The sequence below is a fragment of the Colias eurytheme genome, chromosome 5, assembly GCF_061535395.1.
Source record: "Colias eurytheme isolate Ceu_HAF_F1 chromosome 5, ilColEury1 Martin Lab GWU primary, whole genome shotgun sequence".
In the NCBI taxonomy this organism is placed as follows: domain Eukaryota; kingdom Metazoa; phylum Arthropoda; class Insecta; order Lepidoptera; family Pieridae; genus Colias; species Colias eurytheme.
In genome coordinates, this window is record NC_142984.1 from 5,571,690 (window position 1) to 5,598,885 (window position 27,196).

Below are 27,196 nucleotides of genomic sequence, written 5' to 3' on the forward strand. Positions count from 1 at the left end.
GGTTCGACGCGTCGGTGGAATCAAGAAACTAAAAATGATATGGCTCAGAGTATGCTAATAAACTTACTTAAAAACTAATAAAGAGTATTATTTTCATTTTTTTCATTCATCGTCATCCTAAACTAACTACAGGATCTCGCTAAAATTAAAAAGCAGACCTTCACCTATTACTACCTTATTATAAAGCTGAAGAGTTTGTTTGTTTGAACGCGCTAATTTCAGAAACTACTGGTCCGATTTGAAAAATTCTTTCGGTGTTAGAGCCCATTTATTGAAGAAGGGAGGCTATATTATATCGACCACGCTAAGACCAACAGGAGCGGAGAAATGCGGGGAAAACTGCGTGGCACAGCTATTTCTAAATAAGTATCAGGTAGTATTCAAAGTGTAATATATAAAATTACAAATATAAATAAATATAAATCACCTATTATATCATATGAAGTAACAGTTACCAATTACGGTAGTAGTTACCTTATATAATGTGTTATTATAATGTAATTAGGTCATCCTTGGAATAGTAATTGGAAGTAATGTCTGGGTAGAGTTATAACAGCGTTATATTTATTCACACGTATCAAAAATTACAAAAAAGTTATGTATATCTAATAATATTTATCATTTTCACATGATATGCCTTTTTTCTATTAAACAGACATTTTTATTTTAAACTGAATACTTCTCAGCATGAGAACATTAATTTAAGTGTTTAAAAAACGTAGACCAATAAAACAGTTAAAAACTCATTACAATAAACAGATCCAACAACTTTATTACTTTTATTATAAACTTGTTCAATATAGATGAAGGAGTTTTCACGTGTCTTAGACTGGAAAATAGTATTTAAAAAATAATTAATAGAGCCGGTTCATTCATACATAAAATTAATTAAAGAAAATACAAATGCAAAAAATAAAGAACATGGAAACGAATTGTAAGTGTAAAAAAATATAGATGATGGTGTGATAGCAGAATGAGTTTTACCAGTATTATTTTTTAATTTATTAACATTACTCTATATACTGGGTGGAATTTTGTAATAGCACCTGGTAATCAAAGGAAGCTTTAATTTATTTTTGAAAAATAGAAAACTGCTTTCAAATATTTTTGAAAATTTGCTTCCCACACCCGGAAATCAAACCCTGTACTTATATTGCATTTATTTAGGGTCAATGATAAAGATGAAACTTGATAAAACAAATGAAAGGAAAACTTGACAACAAAATTCCACCCTGTATGTTGAGCTGCGCTCCGTGGTTTCACCCGCGTGACTCAGCTCCTGTTGGTCTTACCGTGATGATATTATATAGCCTGTAATAGCCTTCCTCGATGAATCATGAATGGGCTATCATCTAACACTGAATGAATTTTTCGAATCGGACCAGTAGTTCCTGAGATTAGCACGATCAAACAAACAGACAAACTCTTCAGCTTTATAATATTAGTATAGATGCTTGTGTTATTTCAAAACTTTGAAATGTTAGAGCGTTTTTTTTAATCCAGGATATACAAATATATCCCAGAAGCACGCTAATCCGCATCAAATTTTCTACAACCAAGCTTTATAATTGTAACAACTAAACCAAACTGCTTTATTATTAACATATCCTATGTTTCATTTATGATTCTTTTTATTGATATTGCGCAGTGTCATTGTACAAAATGTTCAGGACAACAGATCAGGGTTAAGGTGACTTATACAGTTCATGAACATGAACACAAACTGAATTATAAAAAAGTAAATGAGAAGTAACTCAGGTATAAAAATAAAACGAGAGGATATTGTTCACTTCAATTGCTACAATGTCTTCGAGTGTTTTGTATGTGTATGGTGACCAAAATATACAAGTTCCAGCGCATCTACACTTTGGCAAATATTTACTGGACCATGTGAAAAAAGTACAGGACGCGGTTGCGTTGGTTTGTATAACTTTGCTTTTTGGAAAGTATTGTATTGGATCATATTGAAAAATATCCTCGTACCTCTCTATTATTTTTACTTTCTTTTTTTGATTTTGATATCTATCTCTTTCCTATTGTAAGTAACCTGAAAGAATTTGGAGTAACTACAAGATTAGAGTCAAATGAGATTTGACAAGGTGTTGTAAATAAAGCTCTTGAGCAGGTAAATGCGGAAAGTGGAGAACAGATTACATACAAGGAGCTCACACAACGCGCCGTGAACCTGGCGAGCGAGCTGATGAAGTTGGGGGTCGGGAGAGGGGACATTGTCGCACTGGGCACAGAAAAGCGCAATGAAATCGCGCCCATCGTGCTGGCTGTTTTATTGACAGGGGCTGCTTATACCACTTTTAATTCATACAATGGCAAATGTGAGGCTTATTATTTTATTTCATGTTGTTGTTGAATATTTCTCCTCAGAATATCACATTCAAAGAATTAGTTGCTTCCCATAATTTTGTGTTCTTATTGTATGCATAAATCAATATATTATTTTCAGCCACATTGAAACATAAATTGTCAATTGCTCGACCTAACTATTTCATATATTCCAAACTATTTTGGGAGAGATACAGTGATCTTTTATTAGCATCTGATTCCATTGAAACATTGATGACATTAGACGATGAAATTACAAATGTTCCTTGCATAAAAATATTCATGAATTGCTACGTTGATATTGATAGTTTTGAGCCAGCTGAGGTGAAGGGACAGATAGATACAGCAATAATTTTTTACTCGTCGGGAACCACAGGTCTACCGAAAGGGGTGTGCTTTACGCATTTGAATTGTATTTTAAACTTAATACCTTTTATGTAAGTAAAATAAATAGTATATAATATCTATATTGCCTTAAAAACAGTAAATAAACGTAGGTGAGTGTAATTTTTAAAAATAAACTCTATTTCTTATTTTCAAGCTTGGACTATGGATCATTACAAAAGTTTTTAATATGTGGAGAATGGTATCACACTTATGATACTTTTTCAGTATTCAGATATTTAAGCATTGGTAAAACAATTATATATGTATCAAAGGTTACAGCCGAAAACATACTAAAAAGTATAAATGAATATAAGGTAAGCGAAGTTCTTTAGAGTATTATTAAAAAATTTGCTTGTAATCGAAATCAGAATATCAACTTATTGATAGTTGAAGTCTTGTTAGTTACTTGGATACAATTATTCTTCTCTAATCTAATCTAACTCAAGAACGATACAACAGATTTAAGAGGAAACGTGGTACCCACCAAATTTTCTCCATACTTCTATTTTTTTAATAATTCTGTATTTTTAGTAAGCATTTAGAAAATCCTCAAAGTCTTTAAAGTCCGTTGTCAAAAGATACATTAATAAAAAAAGGAAAACAAAGGGGCACAGTATATTATTATATACATATATAGTAATTAGTAGTATAGTGAAAGCTATAGCTTTTTAAATACATATTTTTTAAACTTCTCCAACAGTATTTCTCCTTAATGTTTTTGATTTAAGTATTAGATTTTTCTTTGCTTTGATTTGCAGTAAAGTTCATTAGATAATTTATTTCTTCACCTACAAAAAATATACATTCAATTTTTATTACAGATTGATATGGCAATGCTAACAACAAATCTTATAGATGATTTGTGCAAAATTTGCGATACCGACTATTATTCGGAAACTCTGAAAGTAATTTATAACGTAGCGGCACCTCTACATAATAGAACGATCGAAAGTATTAAAAAAAGGTTAATTTTACATTATGTTTACTAATATTTAATTAAATAAAAAATGAGATTTATATTATTTATTTATATATACATTTTTCCTTTAAAAAATATAATCTCGCTTCAACTCTTAATGTAATATTGATATCAAAAAAAACAGATTTCCGAACTTGAAAGAAGTATTTAAAGGTTATGGAATGACAGAATGCGGAGATATAACTTCAGAAAATTGGGGCACGAAAGGACCAAAGTCTGGCAGTGTCGGCGTGGTCTCACCTGGAATTGTTTTAAAGGTAACGGTTTTCATTTTATTTTATTTGCTTTTCTTAAATGTGTTTTGTACGTTAGTTCTATTTCTAAACATAGCAAATTAGGGAAATTACGGCCAAATACGGTCTGCGTAGGACCGTATTTGGCCGTAATTCCCCCGTTTGTAGATTATGTAAACTGGTCAATGAGCAGAAAATTTTCTTGATATTGATCACGACAGTTGTCATAAAATCCGTAATTATTTCAAGGAATTATCTTAATTTTGTTTATTTTCTCTTTCTTTTGTCTGTCTCTTAGTGAATTGAATCAAATTTAATTATTTTACATGTTGTGTTAACCTATAATTGTTTGTCACAATTGTCAACAATTTTAATTGTAACATGTACCTTAGCTTAGTATTGTTGTGACAGGTGTTGGATGACCTTAATAAATAAAATAAAATAAAATGACCATGACGAGTATGTTTTATTAGCTATTGAAACAAGTGTTTGATCAACACAACGATGATGAACAGTTTGTGAACAAACGTAACAAAATTATTATTAATAAAAGATTAATTCAAATTCAGTGTTCCGTAATGTAATTACAGGTTACAGATCCTATTACGGGCAGAACACTTGGTCCAAATGAAAGGGGTGAAATACGCGTCAAAGGCCCCGGACTTATGAAAGGCTACATCGAAATGGACCCTTCCACGTACTTGGATGAGGATGGCTTCCTTAAAACTGGCGATTTGGGATACTATGACAATGATAAATACTTTTATATCGTTGATAGGATTAAAGAAATTCTTCGCTATGATGGTTTTCAGGTTGAGATTATTTCATATCAATTTTTTTTCTTGTTTACTGATTCAAATTTCAAAGACGACTTTCATAAAAATATAATGCGAGTAAAAAAAAAAGGAGCGAGAAGATTAGTTCAGATGTTATGATAATGTGTGACTTAATTTAATTTATAAAAATAAGAATTATAACTTGCAATATAATGTAATAAAATAATTATATAATAAATTATACAGACCAATACACTAATCTGCTCATTTATATTTATGTATAGATTTCACCATTAGAATTGGAATCAATACTACAGATGCACCCAGATGTGCTAGAAGTTGGCGTGGTCGGTAAACACAGTGAGGAACATGGCGATATGCCTACAGCATTTGTCGTAACAGTGCCTGGTGCTAAGGTCACTGAACAGGAATTGATCAATTATTATATGGTCGGTGAGGTAGGCATCGCTATTATGCAAATATTAACCATATTCATATCACCTGCACCATTATATAATAAAAAAGGGAAATTCATGAAAAATTGTTTGCACGGCCATATGGTTAATGGTACCTAGAAACCCGCCCTTATTACCCGTGAAATGTAATCTTTAAAATTAAAATAATATAACCAGTATTGGTAGAATTGCATTAACAGATTCCCCTCATAGCAAATTTGCCTGTAAATGATATCTAATAATATACAGTTACCTATTCAAAAATTCTCAAGTGTCAACTTAAATATTTTTTTTTTGTCTACAGGTTTTTTTTGCTTATAATTAAAGACATTCATGTTCCATAGGTAATTTTAAACACATTTAAATCAACATTAATATTTTTCTTGAAGGTACCGCCATTTATGCATCTAGCGGGTGGAGTGAAATTCGTCACAAAACTGCCAAGAACTCCCCTGGGAAAAATTCTGCGCCGAGAATTAGGAGAAATGTTGAATAATGAAGGGATTTAAAAAAATCTTGATTTGGGATAATTTGTAACAACGACATATTTTTATACCCAGTTCAGTTTCCAGACAAAACTTTAGAGATATGGTCATTACATCATACGTGTCAATTTCGAGCGGCATATCTAAAACTGGCCCAACAGATACGCAAAAGCCAAAAGGAATGGCGCCACAGTCGGCCGAATACACGTTATATTAGTTTACTAGGTATATTATTACGTATTGTATATGTTTTAAATGCACTTATTTTTTTACTAATGTTCTTCAACCAAAGGTGCCATAAAGTATCTACAAAGTAATTATTTAATGGAATGTTTAATTTAAAAAGTATTAATGTAATCGTAATTCTATTTATTGTATTATGTTGCTGTTGTGTGTATTTAAAAAAGTTCAAAAAAATAAAACTACTTTTAAATATGTTTTGTGCGCTTTTCTCTTGCTGAATGAATACAGATGAATACCTACTAATATAAATGACCAATTTATTTTTAAATGCAACCAAAATGTAAAATATGAAAACAAGAATTTCCTCAAAACTGAGCATTTGTAAATGAAGTATATTCGATTAAATTCATTCATTTTTCGCAATAACATTCCACGAAATACTGAGAACATTATTCTAATTAGCAATTTAGATTAGGTACACACACATAAGCTTCTTGGTACACACACATACGTTGACATGTTGACGTGTTTGGCATAAAAGGTCTGAAAGCATAGACACAGAATACATAATAGTAGCTAAACGCTATGGCATAGATATAAATATGTATCTATATAAGTAATAATATCAATACACAATATAACTATAAAATTGGAACGATAGCATGTTGTTCAACCATTGCTAAAATGTCTTCAAGTGATTTGTATGTGTATGGTGATCAAAATATACAAGTTCCAGCACATCTACACTTTGGCAAATATATCCTAGATCGTCTAAAACATGTACGAGACACCGTTGCTCTGGTTTGTGTATATCTTTAATTCATTAAATTAATAACTTGTCGGTAATTATTTGTATATATATTATAACATCAACTAATTATTTATATAAAATGTTTTCGAATGTAAAACAGTGTTACATTACTATAAAACAACACGAATTCTTAATTAAATAAGGTAATTTGATTTTTAATGCAGAGGATTTCTTAGTAAAAGATACAGAGGAGAATGTTCACACATTTTTTAACAGGTTAATGCGGAAAGCGGAGAACAGATTACATACAAGGAGCTCACACAACGCGCCGTGAACCTGGCGAGCGAGCTGATGAAGTTGAGGGTCGGGAGAGGGGACATTGTCGCACTGGGCACAGAAAAGCGCAACGAAATTGCGCCAACCGTGCTGGCTGTTCTATTGACAGGCGCTGCTTATACAACTTATGACTTACAAAATGGCAAATGTGAGGCTTATTTTTTATGTACTTTTTTATAATTAATGTGCAACCTAAAATTAATTTTGTTTTAGCCAAAATTAACACAGAACCTAAAAAAAGTAAAATGTTATTTTGCTCTCTGATATTGTATATAAGGGTTTTTATGCATCAATTATTTTGCTTCTATGAACACTTTTCGTCATTATTTAAACTGTACCCGTAACAGAGATGTAAAAAACATACTTTATACATAATTTAGATAAAGTATACAGGGTGTCCCACGATTAGTATATTAAGCAGGAAGGAACTTGTAATTTTGCATACACTGATCACGAAAAAAATACTAAAACAACAAAATTACGTGAAAAATTGTTTGCTTAATTTTTCATGAAAATCCATGTTTTCTTCTCTAGCATCGCGCAGCCGACATATACTGCTTCGCTAATAATATGAGCATTTAGTCTATGAAAAGATCACGAGCTGATGGCAAAGTTGGGCGGGTTGCTTGATTATGGGTGTACACATAGAGTTTTAAGAATTCATCTATTTGAAAAAAAAATGCGTCAAAATTTTACAAGTATTTTTTACGAACTCAGCGTATGCAAAACTATAACCTCCTTTGAGCTTAGTATACCAACAGTAGGACACCCTGTATAGGCGTATTAGTTTTAGGCTTATAAATTAACACATTAACCAATAAATAATAGGTAAATTTCTGTCAATCGTTCATTTTAATGTAAAATAATTATTTCGTTATTGATTCATGCATTCATTAAAAGTTACTTTCAGCCACATTGAAACATAAAGTGTCAGTTGCTCAGCCCAACTACTTCATATATTCCAAACTATTTTATGAGAAATACAAGGATATTATATCAACATCTGAAACCATAAAAATATGTATGACATTTGACGATGAAATTAAAAATATTCCATGCATAGAAACATTTATGAACAGTCACGTTGAAATTAAAGATTTTGAACCTGCTGAGGTAAAGGGACAAATTGATAAAGCGTTGATTTTTTACTCGTCAGGAACCACAGGCCTACCGAAAGGGGTCTGTTTTACGCATTTGAACTGTATTTTAAATATAATACCTTACAAGTAAGTCAAATAAGTGGATGAGAGAATATCTCGATGATGAGAGATAATATTTTAAATGCGGACTTGTAGGAGTAATAAAAAATAATGAGAACAATTTTATTTGTTTATTTTTAAGCTTGGACTATGGATCACTACAGAAGTTCTACATTTGTGGAGAATGGTATCATAGTTACGATACTTTTTCAATGTATAAATATTTAAGCCTCGGGAAAACAATTGTATATGTAACAAATGTTACAGCCGAAAATTTACTCAAAAGTATAAATCAATATCAGGTAATCGTTACTGTCATGTAAAATAATAATGCCCAACTTTCATATTACGTTTATGATATTTTGTGTAAATATACATATAGCACAATGCGAAGTCGCGCGCTATGTACGCGTTCTATCTAGCAAAGCCAACAAGTGAGAGTAGGTAGTAGCACAGACTAATAATAATATTATACAAGGTAGTAGAAAATAATTTATAGTATAATCCGTATTTTCTACCGACTTCAAAAAAGGAGGAGGTTCCTAATTCGATTGTATTTTTTTACCTAATTACTGTTTGTCAGTCGGACAAACAACTTCTATAATTTTTATTTTATTAGAATTACAATTTGTAAGTGGTTTAATTTTTATAGAAAAAAAATATTTTATCATTTTAATTACCACCTAATTAGTGTTCTAAATTATACAAGATAAGTTCCCTAATACTTGTTTTAAATGTCTGTTAAAACTTAAAGGCAACTTCACAATGTCCATTTATTGTAATCTTTACACTTACACATAACACAATACTAGCCACTCGTTCGGCATATTTTTTTTAGTCGGTCTAGTAGTTTCGTAGCCGAATCAATTTAAATAACCAAACAATCAAATCTTTCCACTTTATAATATTAGTGTAGACAACCTATAAATTATTATTTTTTTTCAGGTTGATATGGCAATGTTATACCCAAGTATTATTGATGCTGTATGTAAAGTTTGCGATACTGATCATTATTCGGAATCTTTGAAAGTTTTATACAGCGTAGCAGCACCTCTCCATCCCAGAACTATCGAAAATATCAAAAAAAGGTTAATTTACCATAATATAATGTTTACTATACCTACTTTCATATCATAATTAATTTTCATGTAGGTATGAATTTGTAATAATTTGTAATATGTTTGATATAATTATGATTTTTATATGTTTATCCAAAGAGTTGTAAAAAGCTGTTAAAGTTGTCTCATTTGTAAAGCTATAAATACTATAAACTAAACATCGAAATCAAATATTCTAAAATTTAATTTATTTATAAAGAGAAAAATAAGAGATTGTAAAGTGGGAGGGGAAGATTTAATGACAGAAAACAGGGTTTCTCGATTACCGATAAAACTGAAAATCCTAAAAAAACGTTCAATTGCAAAGATGTAAAAGATGTATGTAATTACATACCTACATCTTTTATATCTTTCACACATCTACAACTTTTGCTATTGCAATTTTTTCGCATAACCTATTATGTGAAACATTCAATTGAACACGTTGCAATTTTCTTGAACTTAAAATTTGTATTTATTAATTATTCATTTTAAACAATGGAAGTTCACTTTAATACCGACAAAACAGGTTTCCAAACTTAAAAGAAGTATTTCAAGGTTATGGAATGACAGAATGTGGAGATATTACTTCAGAAAATTGGGGCAAAAAAGGTCCAAAGTCCGGCAGTGTCGGTGTGGCTTCACCAGGAATCGTTATAAAGGTAATCGATTACCTTTCGTTTTTTTTTTAATTTATTTGCCTTTTGTCTTCTTGGTGCCTACACAAACTGAAGGAACATGACCGATGTTTGGCATCATTATTGAAATTACGGTGTTACGTAAAAATACATCATGTATCATAATATCAACCATACCGAATACGTCGTAATCTAAAATTAACCGCGGTACTTCGGCAGCGTACCTTCAGTATAGCGTGTTAGACACTTACGCAAATGTTATACAAACAAGTATTTTACTATCTATAATATAGCAAATAAAAATCAATATAATATTCAGTATTGCGTCATGTAACTACAGGTTTCAGATCCTACAACTGGCAGAACACTTGGTCCAAATGAAAGAGGTGAAATACGAGTAAAAGGCCTCGTTATGAACGGCTACATAGGAATCGACCCTTCCACATACTTGGATGAGGATGGCTTCCTCAAAACTGGCGATTTGGGATTCTACGATGATGATAAATACTTTTATATCGTTGATAGGATTAAAGAAATCCTTCGTTATGATGGTGAACAGGTTAACCTTATATCATTCCTAATGTTTTTTTTTTGTTCAAAGATAATCTGTTTAAATATAAAAAGTATTAGTTATGATGATGAAGTCAAAAGCATAATTAACTGATAAAATTTTATCCAGCTCTTTTTTTTTTCAAAAATATTGAATATCAAAAATAAGATGTGTAATTTTTACTAACAATGTAGAATCTCTCTCTATAACTTATAGGTTTCACCATTAGAATTGGAAACAATACTTCAATTACACCCAGATGTGCTTGAAGTTGTCGTAGTCGGTAAACACAGCCAGGAACTTGGTGATATGCCTACAGCATTTGTCGTTACAGTGCCTGGTTCTAAGGTCACTGAACAGGAATTGATCAATTTTATGGTCGGTGAGGTAGGCATCAATATAGCAACTAAGACAATATTCATAACATCATACGTTTTCATTGACTAGTATAAAACAAAGTAACTTCTTTTTTAATCAGGTTGCCTGGTAGAGATTGCTGCTTAGCAATAAGGCCGCCTCTTGTACAAACTATGCCTTTCTTATGTATTAATGTTCTTTTTGTCATATTTTAATTTGTGCAATAAAGAGTTATAAATAAATAAATTAATAAATAAATAACTTCAAAAAAACTGTTTGTACGCCTAACCTAACAGTTCCATATGAAATTTAATATTTTATATTATTAAACTGAATATTATAGGGTAATAATATTTAGTGTTCCTGAAAATTACACCAACAGGTCTCAGACATTTCAAATTTGTTTGTTGGGTAAATTTCCCTTCCCTTATAATAATGTCCTTATAGGAAAGTAATTATTCTAAATAATTATAACTACCCTATTACAATATATACCTACGTACACGTAGAGATGTGTCCCAATTACCTTTAGAAAGTGCACAATCCAAATCCAAATAATATTCTATATCTGATCCAATCAAACATCTGGTCGTTCGTTTTCTTTATGGTTCTTTAAACGTATTATAAAAGTTATCAATCCACCATACATGGTACATGTCAATTATTAATTATTGGAATTTGAATGATCTCAATATTTCTAAGGTTACACTTATATTTTTCTTCAGGTGCCGCCATTCATGTATCTATCGGGTGGAGTGAAATTCGTTTCTAAACTGCCTAAAAATCCCCGGGGAAAAATTCTGCGCCGTGAATTAGGAAAGCTGTTGAACAATGAAGGAAATTAAAATTTGTTCTCCGATTCACGAATTCGAATTCACACAATAATTCATTAATATGGTAGTTTCACCATTTAGAAATGTTATGAACTCACTATATATCTACTTATGTGTAAATTACCTTTATAAATTAGGTTACTGACTACAACTGGTAACTAATTTATGAAATATCACAATAATATTATGTGGTATTTATTTGATGTTGATACTGTATTTTTATTGAAGTGTCTTCTCAATATAACAACGCCTTAGTATTTGTTGCCTTTTATTTTCTCAATAACCCAATTTCTACAACCTATTTCAATGAAATAAAAGCTATCATATAATTCTAATTTTAAAATTTGTAATTAAGTTTGCTCATATGCTGAAGAATTCGGTTATCAAGTATATTAGTAAGTCGACTCTATAATTTTCATAATCAATACTAATTTATAAGATAACCTTAATTTATAGGTTCAATAGACTTACTAGAGAACATAAGGTCGACCTCCATTCATAGGGTACCGTTTTATGACACAGGACAGAAACATCGCAGGATCGCTATTAAAAATAAATTATGATTATCTATAAAATTATAAAAATATTTTTTTTCTTACTTGCTTTTCTAATCAATTAGCATCCTAATAAATGGATCAGACATCCACATAACAGTTTTTACGGGCCATCTGCTCAAAACTGAGAATTAATAAATTTTGATGTCTCACTGAAATTCATTTATTTGCACATTAATATTAATCTAAATACAGAGCACATTAATCTAAAACGCAAGGCACAATAAAGATAACACTCATTATTATGTATTACAGAAATAGTATAAATTCTAAACGTATATAAATAACTCGACTATATAACAAATGTATGGCATGTTGTTCAGCAATTGCTACAATGTCTTCAAGTGATTTGTATGTGTATGGTGACCAAAATATACAAGTTCCTGCGCATCTACACTTTGGAAAATATTTACTTGATCGTCTAAAAGATGTAGGCGACACCGTTGCTCTGGTTTGTGTATATCTTTATTTTTATAAATTACGTTGAGAATACTAGTAAATTGTTGGACATTATTTGGTACTCCGTCGTATCAATTAACATGCTATTTTTCGTGAAATGTCGTGTTCAAAATAATTATTCTTATCAATTTCCAAAAAAATAATTAAATTACTATAAGGCTACACGAGTATAAGTACATTACGATAAAATAAGATACTTTAATATTAACTCATTTAACCCTTGTAAATAATTCAGTTCGCAATTTTCAACAGGTTAATGCGGAAAGTAGAGAACAGCTTACATACAATGAGCTAACACAACGCGCCGTGAACCTGGCGAGCGAGCTCATGAAGTTGGGCGTCGGGAGAGGGGACATTGTCGCACTGGGCACAGAAAAGCGCAACGAAATTGTGCCGACCGTGCTGGCTGTACTATTAACGGGGGCCACTTATACCACTTATGATGTACGACATGGCAAATGTGAGAAAACTTTAACCACCTTACAAATTACATATTTGAAAAAGGAACAGGGAGAAAGATAACTTTAAACGAAATTTATTCATATTTCTTTTAATCGTCGTCGTTAATATTGCTTGAATATACTTCATAGTTTTTATTTATTTATTTTTTTCAGCATCATTGAAACATAAGTTGTCAATTGCTCGACCTAAGTATTTGATATATTCCAAAGTATTTTGGGAGAGATACAGTGATCTTTTATCAGCATCTGATACAATTAAAACATGGATGACATTTGATGATGAAATAAAAAATGTTCCTTGCATTCAAATATTTATGAAGAACTACGTTGACATTAGTAGTTTTGAGCCATCTGAGGTGAAGGGACAGATAGATACTGCAATAATTTTTTACTCATCGGGAACCACAGGTCTACCGAAAGGGGTCTGTTTTACGCATTTGAGCTGTATTTTAAATATAATACCCTACGAGTAAGTCACTTGTTTAGATACCATACTAATATTATAAATGCGAAAGTTACTCTATCTGTCTGTCTGTTACTCAATCACGCCTTAACTACTCAAATTTGCATGAAATTTGGTATAGAGATACTTTGATACCCGAGAAAGGACATAGGCTACTTTTTACCCCGGGACGTAGGATAGGTTTTATCCCGGAAATCCCACGGGATCGGGAATTATGCGAGTTTTTCTTTGATTGCGCGGGCGAAGCCGCGGGTGGAAAGCTAGTATTTATAATAAGATGGTACCTAAAACTGGAATTGAGAATGTAAAAAATGTCATGTGAATTTGCTTTACTTTATAAAAACCACAACTTTTGATCAATTATTTACTTTTAAGCTTGGATTATGGATCGATGCAAAGGTTCTACATTTGTGGAGAATTGTATCATAGTTACGATACTTTTTCAATGTACAAATATTTAAGCCTCGGAAAAACAATTGTATATGTAAATAATGTTTCACCCGAAAATTTACATAAATGTCTCAATGAATATATGGTAAGAATACCTTAATACCTTTTTTTAGGTAATAAAAAATATGTAATTTTTGTATAATAATAGTAATACGGTAATTGTATAACTTATGTAATTTTTGTTTTCAGATTGATTTGGCTATGTTATTACCAATCATTATTTATGAATTGTGCGAATTTTTCGACGCAGACGTTCTGTCGGAATCATTGAAAATTATATATAGTGTTTCAGCACCTCTCCATTATAAAACAATTGAACACATCAAAAAAAGGTTAAGTCTTCAATAGTTTTACTTTATTTATCTCCTCATTTTTAGCTGTTGGAATTTTGCAATGCTGCTCTATGTACCTATTCAATAAAGAAATATAAGTAAATGTATGAACCCATATCATAACCTTCTGAGTTGAGTATAATATTAGATCTTTCTGAGCTGTTCCTAATATTAAATGAATAGTTTAAAATTGGTATATAATCAAAACAAAATATCAAGTTTTTTTCTGCATATCACTAACACTATTAATAACTAGCGTTCTAGTAATTAAATTTAAAAATGAAATTATTAAATTATTTAGTATTAAAGTTGAATATAATATGACTTTAGACAATTTGTGTCCCTGTAAAATATGTTTTTGAATAAATTAATCTTTATCGAATTTTTTCTATCAATATCGCTAACAGATTCCCAAATCTGAAAGAAATAATCAAAGGTTATGGCATGTCAGAATGCGGAGATATAACTTCAGAAAATTGGGGGACAAAAGGACCAAAACTCGGCAGCGTCGGTATGGCTTCACCTGGCATTGTTTTGAAAGTAACAGTTTTTTTTATATATTCACCGGTACAAAACATGTTTTGCTTCCTAGTTCTTAGCTGCTATTTGAAGACATGACTGACTTCGCACCGCAAGTGCTTTGCGAGGTAGTACGCTCTGTGAGGACCGGCTATACCTATATACATGAGGTCTAAGAGCCCAACTTTTAATACAAAATAAGTGACCGATTTACCAGGTGCAAATTAACAATGCCTCATAAAACTACTTATTTTACTCGCCCATAAAAATATGCAGCTGAAAATAAAAATTTAATTTAATTAAATAAATAATTGAATATTAACGAGAAATCCATATTATGAAATTACAGGTTACAGATCCTAATACTGGCAGGACACTTGGTCCAAATGAAAGAGGTGAAATACGCGTCAAAGGCCCCGGACTTATGAAAGGCTACATCGCAATCGATCCTTCCACGTACTTGGATGAGGATAGTTTCTTTAAAACTGGCGATTTGGGATACTATGACGATGATAGATACTTTTTTATCGTTGACAGGATTAAAGAAATATTTTTTTATAATAGCTACCAGGTGAAGCTTACGTTATTACGTTTAATTTTTTTAGGAAAACCTTTGAATTTTTATTATAATCTATGTCATTATTTGACTTCCCGAATGAGTATATTCTATTGCGCTGGAAGTCACATGCAAAATCGATAGATTATATTGAGTAACTTCATTTATCGGGAAACTTCCTAACAAGCGTTTGAAAATTCAGTATAGTTCTAATTATATAGACAGAAGCATCGGAAAATTTGAGTTATAATTTTCAGGTTTCTCCGTTAGAATTAGAAACAATTCTACAATTGCACCCAGATGTGCTTGATGTCGGCGTGGTTGGTATACATGATGAAGTACATGGCGATAAACCTACAGCAGTCGTCGTTAAAGTACCTGGTTCTGAACTCACTAAACAGGATTTAATCAATTATATGGTGGCTGAGGTAGGCATCGATGAATTAAATCGACATTTTTTGCCATGCTAGTTTCCTTACTATGGCTCATTAATTGGAACATGGATCATGGATGATATTACTTAATTTACTTAATTAAATTAATTACCTAATTTTTTGTCGTCAAGTCTCGTTCCACGACTTCTTAACAGATATTATGGAAGCCTATAAATATTCTTGAAGATAAGAACTTACATACTTACTTTACAGTTGTTACAAAAAACGATATTTTAAAACATAATGTGTTAATAGTATGTATGAACTTTTTTTTGAAGGTTCCACCGTTTATTCATCTAGCGGGTGGCGTGAAATTCGTCACAAAACTGCCCAGAAATTCCTGGGGGAAAATACTGCGACGTGAATTAAAGGAGCTATTAAACAATTGAAAGCACAACAGGAAAATATAATTTATTCCGTGATTCGGGAGCGACGTGAAAATCCTGAAATTATTTTTCTTCTGATAATCAAGAATGCATACAATCATAATCAGAACTCGCATTTAAATTTCATCAATTATTTTATGTACACAATTAAATTAATTTAATGTATTTTTTTTAATTAAATTTTGTTTATATAATACAGTACGATATTTTTTATTCCTGTACCAAAAATATTTCTTTAAGAAAATAATTCTGAATCAAAATGCAAAGATCCATTCATGAAAAAATCTGAGTTTATGTATGACTAGCTTCCGCCCACGACTTTGTACGTGCATCCCCGTTTTTCCCCGTTCCCGCAAGAATTTCGGGAAATCCTTTCTTAGCGGATGCCTACGTCCTAACATCTACCTGCATGCCAAATTTCAGCCCGATACGTCCAGTGGTTTGGGCTGTGCGTTGATAGATCACTATATCAGTCACCTTTGAGTTTTATATATATAGATATACATACTGAAAGAATTGATTAATAGGTGTTTTTATTTATGTTAAGTAACTAGACGAATTCTTCTTGGAATTTGAAAATTAACAGTTGTAAGAATTGAATATAAGGAGTAGGTATCAACCATTATTGATTCTTTTTCTTATTTGCTATACTTATAATTAACCATAAAGTTATTTTTTATTAAATTAATTTTGAACTAATATATCACTACATAGTATAAAACAAAGTCGCTTTCTGTGTCCCTATGTCCCTATGTATGCAACGGATTTTGATGCGGTTTTTTTAATAGATAGTGTGATTCAAGAGGAAGGTTTTAGTATATAATTTATTATGTTTTAGAAAAAGCGGGCGAAGCCGCGGGCGGAAAGCTAGTTATATAATAAAATAAAAAATAATAATTTTGAATTACCGAAACCAATATAATATTATAGGTACTTAGGGGAATTGTTGCATTGCTGAAACTATATTAATATTGTGCAATGATAGTGGGAAATGCCAGAACAACAAATCAGTTTTAATCGCAGTATCGACTTATATTGCACGTGTGTATCACAAACCGAACCGTGTTAAAGTTAATGAGTAGTCGTCACTACACGTTTTTTATAACAACGTCTTGTTATAAAATAAAACGGGAGCATGTTATTCAGCAATTGCTACAATGTCTTCAAGTGATTTGTATGTGTATGGTGATCGGAATATACAAGTTCCAGCGCATCTACACTTCGGCAAATATTTGCTAGATCGTCTGAGAAATGTACAGGACACCGATGCATTGGTTTGTATAATGTATAATTTTGTCATATATACACAAGTACATTCCCCAAAAGTAATTAGTTTTTGTAAAGGATGGCGATTGAATTGGAACCCTGAACATAGTACATAATTACAGTATTTTAAAATAACCTCTCTTACTTCTCATCTAACTGAAGTACCGATAGGTAATTTGTACGTATATAAATTTCATGGACAAACAAATAAACTGTAACTATTTAAATGTTTATTTTATTTTAAACTAAAAATGGTTTTACAAATAGAAGTATTTTTTGACATATCATTAAAAACATCCATTGTACTTGTTTAAATATTGTAAGGACTTCTTTTATAGATAAATGCAGACAGTGGAGAACGGATTACATACAAGGAGCTCACACAATGCGCCGTGAACCTGGCGAGCGAGCTGATGAAGTTGGGGGTCGGGAGAGGGGACATTGTCGCACTGGGCACAGAAAAGCGCAATGAAATTGCACCGACCGTGCTAGCTGTACTATTGACAGGGGCTGCTTATTCTGCTTATGATGTACAGATTGGCAAATGTAAGATTCTTTATTAGTACCTACCTACTATTCACTAGGTATAAAAATAGCTTCATTAAAATCGTGTGACGAGTTTTCGTGACGTATAAAAGTACAAATCTTTATTATGTTAACGCAGATTTAATAACTACATATATACGTTACTTGTAATTGATTTAAAAAAGTATGTATGCAAATATATTATTTATTATCGGTCATGTATATGTTCATACAATACCTTCAAGATGATTTCAAAAAAACTATGCTCTGAAGTTGTTTTCATAATTTTCAGAAATTATAGTACAAAAGCTATGTTTTAAAATGAAAAAAAAATCTTTTTATAATATTATGAATTTTGTTATTGGAATAGCTACAATACAATAGATAGATTTATATATAATATAGCGTTATATTTGATGAAAACATATTAGTTTGTCATTTTTAATTACATATTGATATATTATTATTTAGAGTCTTCCTTATCTCACCATTCAATGTAGATATATTTATAGGTACATAGTTTGGTTTATGTTATTGTTTTTAAATTATAGCTTAAAAAGTCATTTAAATTACCTACATAATGTTCATTCAAATAAGTACATATTGTTTACTCTTCATATCACGAATTACTATAAACAGTAAACACAACTATAAACAATTCTATATTTAGTAAACATACATGTACATCTGATAATGTTATTTAAGAATAATAAGGTACATAGTTCATGCATACCCACCAACACAACTACACACAATTACATTAAGACACCAACATACAGACAAGTATGTAGATAGATAAAACAGATAAAACTGTGTCAATTTTATTTTTCATTCATTATTACTTTCTTTTTGTTGGAATTTCCTAGACACTCTATGGAAGAGAGCGCTGACTTCAACATACTAATTTTTATCTAGTTTATAGTAGTATATAGTCCATTACTACAAAACGTCATTACGAATTTTTATTTTGTTTGAAACTCATACAACATATTCTTCATATTATTATTCACAGATAATTTTTATTATTAACGTAAGCAAAAATAAGTGCTTTATTTTCAGCCTCATTGAAACACAAGTTGTCAGTTGCTCGTCCAAATTATTTTATATATTCCAAACTATTTTGGGAGAGATACAGCGATGTTTTAATAACATCTGATACCATTGAAAACTGGATGACTTTCGACGATAGAATACAAAATGCTTCTTCTGTAAAAACGTTTATGAATAGTCATGTTGATATTGAATACTTTGAACCTACTGACGTAAAAGGACAGTCTGATGTAGCCTTAATATTGTACTCCTCGGGAACTACGGGACTACCGAAAGGGGTGCGTTTGACGCATTTAAACTGTATTCTAAATAGCACGCCGTACAAGTAAGTCAAATAATTTGATAGTTCGACAATTCGACAGTAATATTATGATATAGAATGGCATTAAAAATTTGTCATCATCATCAGCTTACAGCTGGGACACGGATAACCTATGACGGATAGGCCATAATCCACCACACCGGCCAAGTACGGGTTGGCAGATGAAATATGTCGCACTGTGATGCACTTTTGATTCTTCGACATTAAAAATTTGAATAAAATTCTAAAAAATGACGACTTACAAAGTTATAATGAAACATGGATATACAGAAATTTATAAAAGTATGATCAATATTATAATTCAATTATTTACTTTCAAGCCTGGATTATGGAACGATGCAGAGATTCTACACTTGTGGGGAATGGTACCACAATTACGATACTTTCTCAATGTACAAATATTTAAGTCTCGGAAAAACTATTGTGTATCTCACAAATATCACTCCCGAAAATTTGCTGAAATGTATAAAACAATATAAGGTAAACATTTCATATATAACGAAAGCGGTCAAAATGGTATATTTTACATTGAGCTATTAAAGTGAAACTTTTCTTACAACGTCTCAAACTTTTTGGTCTATGTAGCGCATGTCGCGTGTATCGCGGCTGCCGAGTAGGTATACCTACTCGGCAGCCGACCGTCACGCGACATGCGCTACACAAAGCAGTGTTCGGAACCGTTCGAACAGTTTCACTTTTACCGTGGTTTCATAAAACCACACAACATTTTTATTACTACGTATAGAGGAGACACCACTAACAAAATCTGTGCTGCAAGCGCGGCCGCGGCGCGGGGCGGCTAGTGAATCATAGATAAAGCGATGTCATCGACTCACCGCTATAGAGGAGAAACTTGTTGTTAATATTTTGCCTATTATATTACTTATCAATTAAGAACAATCAATGTAACAAAAAAATGTAATTAATCTAAAAAATAAATTATTAATAAACTTATCAATTAAAAACTTTTCAATTAAAACCAATCAATGTAACAAAAAAATTTATACGTAGGTGATTTATTTTCGTCTTTTGTAAATGTGTATAATTATAGCAATATTGCAACACACTCGAGGGCATATTTGATGAGTTTCTTGGATTTTCGGTTTAAAATAAACAAGACATGAACGCGATCATTGCGCTAAAGCGACTGAGTGCAGTGAGGCCGGTTGACCTATGTTGAGCGGAACATAAGTGATGTAGGCGGTGTCGTCTCCATACGTAGTAATAATATCTATGATATTATTTTTATCAAACTTTACAATTTTTTTTACGTGGAAAATCGATGAAATTTTAAATAGTGATGATATTTTGATATTTGGTGAACAAATTTGTACAAATCAATTTGAATAAATCATTTTCTATTTAGATTTTTTCTAAACATTAATGAAATTTCTAAGAATAAAGAAGTATATATCATCACTAACTTTTTATTTCAGATTGATATGGCAATGGTATTGCCTATCCTTATTTATGGGTTGTGTAAAGTATACGATACAGACTATCATTTGGAATCTTTGAAACTAATTTATAGCCGATCAGCACCTCTACATTGTAGAACCATCGAAAATATCAAACAAAGGTTCAATTTTCATTACACATATTACGTAATTCATTATTTAATTCATATCTATGTTTGAGAGTACCTCTGAAGCATCTCAGTACTTACAAGTGCTTCTATTCCTTTCCTTAATAATTGTATTATTTAGAACTTAAAATGTATTGTTATAATAATGTTCTGTAATTAAAACTGATGAATTTAATTTCTACACCACTTCATTTTAATATTTTTTTTAATCATTACTATTTAGATATTATATCGATACCTTGGACTATTACACTGGGGTAGATCCCTTTAAAAATAATAAAAAGTGCAAAAAAATCGCAGTCGGATGAAACCCATTAGAAAAGGAGGGGAATATGATGAAAATTAAAGGAAAAATAAATTACGGTCAATCCGAGTTCGGGAAAAGGGAGGGGGGAGCTTTTAAGAGAAAAAAATGGTTTCTCTCGATTTCCGACAAAACTACAAGTCCTACGGAAAAAAGTTCAATGGCAAAGTTGTAGGTAATAAAAAAATCTACAACTTTTGTATTGACAATTTTTTCACATAACCTCAAAATTTAGGTGAAAAATTCAAAAAACCAAGTTTTTTTTTTTTTTTTTTAACTACTTCAAAAATTTTTTTTTTCTACGACATTTGGTAGAAACTTGCTTTATTATGTCTTAAATACACTGTAATTTATTTGATTGAAAATATTTATTTTTTCGCCTTATTTTGAATTAATACCAAAAAAACAACCTAATTTTCAATCGAAAAGTCACCCGTCAAAATATCAGCTTTTTTCAAAAACTTTGAGAGTCTTTTATTCATCAAAATCTCTACTTTTATATGGTGTAAAAAAAATAAACCTTACCTTAGTAAATGTTCTCAGGAAATGCTTACAAACAGTGTCATAATTAGCTTTTACTAAATCAGGCACACTTCTCGAACTCTATATCTTCTCTTGTATCGGCTTTTCGGTAATATTTCAAAAGAAAAAAAATTATCTGTTCTAAGTATAATATTTTACACCATATTCAAAAGCAAAATGATGTCGATAAAAACATTTCAGGTAGTTTGAGAAGTGTGCCTGATTTAGTAAAAGCTCATTTTCACACTGTTTGTATGCATTTTCTGAGAACATTTACTATGGTAATGTTTATTTTTTTTTACACCATATGAAAGTAGAGATTTCAATGAATAAAAGGCTCCCCAAGTTTGTGAAAAAAGCTGATATTTTGACGGGTGACTTTTCGATTGAAAATTAGGTTGTTTTTTTGCTATTAATTCAAAATAAGGCGAAAAAATAAATATTTTCAGTCAAATAAATTACAGTGTATTTGGGACATAATAAAGCAAGTTCCCACCAAATTTCGTAGAAAAAAAATAAATTTTGAAGTAGATAAAAATAAAAAACCAAAAACTTGGTTTTTTGAATTTTTCACCTAAATTTTGAGGTTATGTGAAAAAATTGTCAATACAAAAGTTGTAGATCTTTTTATTATCTACAACTTTGCCATTGAACTTTTTTCCGTAGGACTTGTAGTTTTGTCGGAAATCAAGAGAAACCATTTTTTTCTCTTAAAAGCTCCCCCCTCCCTTTTCCCGAAATCGGATTGACCGTAATTTATTTTTCCTTTAATTTTCATCATATTCCCCTCCTTTTCTAATGGGTTTCATCCGACTGCGATTTTTTTTTGTTTCAAAAATTATCTACTCTAGTCTATATAGATATTTAAGAAATAGAATTGAGCAATCGTTAATGTTATTTTTGTATTATTTTCTACGAAATAGATTCCCAAACTTAAAAGAAGTATTCCAAGGTTATGGAATGACGGAATGCGGAGAGCTAACTTCAGAAAATTGGGGCACAAAAGGACCAAAGCCTGGCAGTGTCGGTATGGCTTCACCTGGCATTGTTTTAAAGGTAACGATTTTCTTTTCACAAACTTAATTTTATAAAACGTGTTTTCTTTTGTAGCGTTCTTTCAGATATAATAAATACTGCTTATATAACTATTTTACTTGTTACGTGTCTTATAAAATATATTTTCTGTGATATCATAAGATATGATAAAAACATAAAGGAATTATATATTATATAATTCATATTGATTCATATTTATAATACAACAGGTTACAGATCCCAATACTGGAAGAACTCTCGGTCCAAATGAAAGGGGTGAAATACGCGCTAAAGGTCCCGTACTTATGAAAGGCTACATCGGAATCGACCCTTCCACGTACTTGGATGAAGATGGCTTCCTTAAAACTGGCGATTTGGGATACTATGACGACGATAGATACTTTTATATCGTTGATAGAATAAAAGAAATTATGTGTTACGATGGTGACCAGGTAAAAATTATTTTCCTTTTTTTCTAAATAAATATAAATCTTGTATGTCAGTATTTAAGCCGAGATTTGTGTGTGCATCTTATGAAATAACATGAGGTTTTCAAATACCTATGCGGCCAAAAATATTTGTATCAGCATAACTGAGACCGAAGCATTGCTAAATGATTAATGTTTGTCTTATATTATTTACAGGTCCCACCGTTAGAATTAGAAACAATACTACAGTTACACCCAGATGTACTTGAAGTTGGTGTTGTCGGCAAACACAGTGAAGAGCACGGTGATATACCTACGGCATTTGTCGTAACAGTGTCTGGCTCTAAAGTCACTGAACAGGAATTGATCAAGTATGTGGCTGGTGAGGTAGGCATCAATATAATAATTGGGTTAATATTCATAACACCATTGAGTTTCGATTATAAAGCGATGTGACGTTCACGCTGAATTGGTTTTACGAGTATGTAGAGATATATATCAATGCAACATAATATAGATTAATACACAATGTTGATACATTGTTTCTTGATACATAACTAATTGATAAATGATATTATACATACATACATTGGATAACGGCTTCTTACTCAAACGTAAGTAATGTTGAGAGATAGCTACTAGGAATTGCTGATTATAAAATTGAAAAGTTCAAAGCTCATATACAAATACATTCAAAGTATTTACTTATCTACACATTTGAGTTTGATGAAGAGTTGAAGGTTCCTGTAACTTTTAACACGTATGTTAACAGAATTCATATTTTTCTTCAAGGTTCCGCCATTTATGCAACTGGCGGGTGGCGTGAAATTCATCACAAAACTGCCAAGAAATCCCCGGGGGAAAATTCTACGCCGTGAATTAAGGGAAATACTGAACAATTGAAGGAAATTAGTTTTTTTCCTTGATTCATACGCGACATGAAACTCAGATTTTTCACTTAGTTACATAATAAGCCGGGAATGCAAATGTTTTATTTGTCGCGATGGGATATACCTACTTATCTAATGATAATTATTGTGAATTATATATTTGTTTCATAATAAATATGTTGTTTTTAAAGACTTTTCTTTCATTACATAGTCTCAACTAAGAAATTCGTTCAAAAAGAACATAAACTTTCTTTTTTTTACGATAATATCATATATCTAAAAAGTAATGAAGGTAATTAATATTAAACCGATAAATTTCGAATGAATTACCTTTTTTATTACCATTTTGAATTTGAATTTGAATTTGAATTTGATTGAATTTGATGTGGTATAATTTATTTTAGTATGGATAATTTGCATTACGATTAATACTAAATGGACATATTTAATTACCATTTTAATAAATAATTGCTAGAATGACGAATTTGATATTGAGATAAAAATTGTTCGTTTTACACAAGCATCAAGACAAAAAAAATGAGGCTATTAATTATAAATTATTTTTTGTCTATGTAAGTGAGAGCCAAAGACCAAAATAGACGAGAATACAAAAGCTACACGATGTTTTTCAATTTAACTGCATATTATCCATATCGCCACTGCTCCAATCGCTGAAGAGAATTGGATTGTGCAAAACGAAATTTTACAACTTGTTATATAGGACTTGTATTTATTTCAAAATAATTTGAGGTAGGCTTGGTTGCGTACCAAGCCTTTTCAGTAACTACCTCAATTATTTTCATCATGATCAACCAATTTTTTGTATTTATAAAAAATGCGTTTGTTAACAAGGTAAGTACCTATTTGGTCATGCACAACCAATTTACAGTGTGTACATTCAAATTATGATTGTTAAATCATATACTACTTACTTACCTTTTCATTCATCGTTGGGAAAAGTCTTGTTTTCAATAAGCATAATATATTTTATTTATAAATTGAATACATTTCCGTAGTTAAAAGTTACTGTAAGGTTAAGAAATTGCAGACAGGGATGAAAGATAAGGTACAAAGGAATTTAAAACTGGTGGTAGCGTTGATATGGCTGCCCACATTATTACTCACCACTATTATTTTAAAAAGTGAGTTTTTTTTACATAATTTCTCTTTAGGATCTAAGTAAGTATCTAGCTTTTTAAATGTTTAATGACTTTAATTATCATTGAAGAAATTTTCCAATCGGTTTATTATTTTCAAATGCCAAACAAAATAATATCATATAGTTATCATATAAAAAAATAGTGTACATATTTTTTTTTTTCAAATAAAAGGTACCTACGTTTATGTTACATACATGTAAAACATATATGTATACAGTTCTAATTTATGTAAGTGAACATATGAGGTCATTGTCGAAATGAATTCATGTTCATTGTCTCATTACACAAAGGTTCAACGATCTATCGTCCCATAAACAAATTTTGACTTGGAGCCAAACAACACAAAAGGAAAAACTACATAGATTTATATGAATTTTATTCATAATATGTCTGGAATTATTTCAATTTATTTTTACATCATCTATCGTCATCGTCGGTCATTTGAACATAATCTCAAGGAGCTGAAGCATAAAAAAATTCTTAAGATAGTTCAACTAAAAACGAATTGAATCGTTCGACAAAATGAAGAGGGTGAAATCTGTATTAAGGGCCTTGGTCTTATGAAGGGCTATTTAAGGATTGATCCTTCTCAATATTTCAACGAAGAGGGTTTTCTCAAAACTGTAGATGGGGGTAGGATGATAATGACATATACTTATCATTTGATTCAACATTGCTAGAATTAAGGAAAGCATATCGTATCCTTTATACGAAATAATATTATTGTAGTTCTTTTTTATTCCAACTTTTAATATACCACGTAGTTATAGAATATCCCGTAGAGGCTCCCTCTTAGAGTATATATAAGGGCTCCCTTATCTAATATTCTAACACTTAGCTCACTCTTAATAGTCTTCGAAAGGACAATTATGTAGGTACATACTACTTAAAAAGGTCAAGTTCGGTTGTTTTACTAATATTAACGTCTAACGAGGAGAAATGCATTCAATGTAAAAAAAATTGCCAATCATATTTCACTTTTAACTTACTTTGTTACTATATAATATTATACATATATAGAAATTCATTAGTAAATAATATATTCAGACGACATTGTAGTGCTCTCTCCAATACATATTTTATTGATAAACCTTCACAGGTTCGTGTGACCGTTCACCGTCATAGCGATCCTTTCTTATGTATCCATCGAAAATCTAAAATAATTTGGAAAATCCAAAAGTGCACGCCGCATAATTTTTTTTTAATAAATATTTATTAATTATTATTTTTGTTTATTTAATAACAATTAAACCACATCGAATCAGACCCTGAAAAATGAAAGGGTTCTATTCCTGAGCATACTCAAGCGTAAGAGAAAAAAAAAAGACTCGATTAGTAAAGTATTTCGGTCGCTATCGTGTTAACAAGAAAAAGGATCCGCACATACAGACACACGGACGTCCAAGACAGAACTTTTTTAAACTGTTTTTTAACTAGTTTAAATAACAAAAATGACATCAAAAATATCATGAACGTTAAAAATAGTGTTTTTTCTTAATATGTGTGTGTATGTATTATCTTACAAGTGCAATGTATGATACATAAAGACATTTTAAGTTTGAAAAATCAGATGTTTTGCGCGAAGTGACAGTAGTACCCACCTCAACGCTTCGCTTATGAGGCGTGCAATTAGTATAGCTAGTTTACTAAGGTAACAGTCCTAGTAGTATTTGGTAAGATTATAATATAATAGTCAATTTATCACCTTAAGAATTAAATTTGTCTTTACTTCCACTTGATAGATAATTTTTATTTCTGTTATTAGTCTGGTTGGCTGGCTGGCTGGTTGGGGCTTTTGAATAATTCTTACATTTATTTCAGTGACATTAATCCAATAATGGATCTGAATGTTTAAATACATGTTTGCTTGCGTTCTTATATTTTCTAGAATAACGT

General features: G+C 30.9%; 4 protein-coding genes across 4 annotated transcripts; all 4 read left to right on the forward strand.

The window, feature by feature from the left end:
- The first annotated feature begins 1,803 nt into the window (after positions 1 to 1,803).
- LOC149908454 (luciferin 4-monooxygenase-like) lies at positions 1,804 to 5,872 on the forward strand. The gene is made up of 9 exons (XM_090101628.1): positions 1,804 to 1,920; positions 2,126 to 2,333; positions 2,462 to 2,777; positions 2,882 to 3,041; positions 3,549 to 3,691; positions 3,831 to 3,963; positions 4,530 to 4,751; positions 5,000 to 5,173; positions 5,560 to 5,872. Exons 1-9 carry the CDS (start codon positions 1,804 to 1,806, stop codon positions 5,677 to 5,679), a joined length of 1,593 nt encoding a protein of 530 aa, XP_089957754.1. The 3' UTR covers positions 5,680 to 5,872.
- Positions 5,873 to 6,522: 650 nt separating this feature from the next.
- LOC149908455 (uncharacterized) lies at positions 6,523 to 11,691 on the forward strand. The gene is made up of 9 exons (XM_090102280.1): positions 6,523 to 6,639; positions 6,866 to 7,073; positions 7,836 to 8,151; positions 8,267 to 8,426; positions 9,070 to 9,212; positions 9,751 to 9,883; positions 10,200 to 10,418; positions 10,626 to 10,796; positions 11,492 to 11,691. Exons 1-9 carry the CDS (start codon positions 6,523 to 6,525, stop codon positions 11,609 to 11,611), a joined length of 1,587 nt encoding a protein of 528 aa, XP_089958406.1. The 3' UTR covers positions 11,612 to 11,691.
- A 793-nt stretch (positions 11,692 to 12,484) lies between these two features.
- Positions 12,485 to 16,414, forward strand: LOC149908456 (luciferin 4-monooxygenase-like). Its single transcript, XM_090102281.1, has 9 exons — positions 12,485 to 12,604; positions 12,865 to 13,072; positions 13,227 to 13,542; positions 13,912 to 14,071; positions 14,176 to 14,318; positions 14,726 to 14,858; positions 15,187 to 15,408; positions 15,651 to 15,821; positions 16,106 to 16,414. Exons 1-9 carry the CDS (start codon positions 12,488 to 12,490, stop codon positions 16,214 to 16,216), a joined length of 1,581 nt encoding a protein of 526 aa, XP_089958407.1. The 5' UTR covers positions 12,485 to 12,487; the 3' UTR covers positions 16,217 to 16,414.
- Positions 16,415 to 17,242: 828 nt separating this feature from the next.
- Positions 17,243 to 24,258, forward strand: LOC149908457 (luciferin 4-monooxygenase-like). The gene is made up of 9 exons (XM_090102282.1): positions 17,243 to 17,487; positions 17,818 to 18,025; positions 19,064 to 19,379; positions 19,697 to 19,856; positions 20,813 to 20,955; positions 22,711 to 22,843; positions 23,053 to 23,274; positions 23,467 to 23,637; positions 24,043 to 24,258. The coding sequence occupies exons 1-9, from the start codon at positions 17,371 to 17,373 to the stop codon at positions 24,151 to 24,153; spliced, it is 1,581 nt and encodes a 526-aa protein (XP_089958408.1). The 5' UTR covers positions 17,243 to 17,370; the 3' UTR covers positions 24,154 to 24,258.
- The last annotated feature ends 2,938 nt before the right edge of the window (positions 24,259 to 27,196 follow it).

Excerpts from the sequence above, each read along its gene's own strand:
- LOC149908455 (XM_090102280.1), top strand. The coding sequence starts at position 6,523 with ATGTCTTCAAGTGATTTGTATGTGTATGGTGATCAAAATATACAAGTT. Across the intron at positions 9,884-10,199 it reads CACCAGGAATCGTTATAAAG|GTTTCAGATCCTACAACTGG; the intron begins GTAATCGATTAC and ends ATGTAACTACAG. Across the intron at positions 10,797-11,491 it reads TCAATTTTATGGTCGGTGAG|GTGCCGCCATTCATGTATCT; the intron begins GTAGGCATCAAT and ends ATTTTTCTTCAG.
- LOC149908454 (XM_090101628.1), top strand. The coding sequence starts at position 1,804 with ATGTCTTCGAGTGTTTTGTATGTGTATGGTGACCAAAATATACAAGTT. Across the intron at positions 3,964-4,529 it reads CACCTGGAATTGTTTTAAAG|GTTACAGATCCTATTACGGG; the intron begins GTAACGGTTTTC and ends ATGTAATTACAG. Across the intron at positions 4,752-4,999 it reads TTCGCTATGATGGTTTTCAG|ATTTCACCATTAGAATTGGA; the intron begins GTTGAGATTATT and ends ATTTATGTATAG.
- LOC149908457 (XM_090102282.1), top strand. The coding sequence starts at position 17,371 with ATGTCTTCAAGTGATTTGTATGTGTATGGTGATCGGAATATACAAGTT. Across the intron at positions 19,857-20,812 it reads AATGTATAAAACAATATAAG|ATTGATATGGCAATGGTATT; the intron begins GTAAACATTTCA and ends TTTTTATTTCAG. Across the intron at positions 23,638-24,042 it reads TCAAGTATGTGGCTGGTGAG|GTTCCGCCATTTATGCAACT; the intron begins GTAGGCATCAAT and ends TTTTTCTTCAAG.
- LOC149908456 (XM_090102281.1), top strand. The coding sequence starts at position 12,488 with ATGTCTTCAAGTGATTTGTATGTGTATGGTGACCAAAATATACAAGTT. Across the intron at positions 13,543-13,911 it reads TTAAATATAATACCCTACGA|CTTGGATTATGGATCGATGC; the intron begins GTAAGTCACTTG and ends TTTACTTTTAAG. Across the intron at positions 15,409-15,650 it reads TTTTTTATAATAGCTACCAG|GTTTCTCCGTTAGAATTAGA; the intron begins GTGAAGCTTACG and ends TATAATTTTCAG.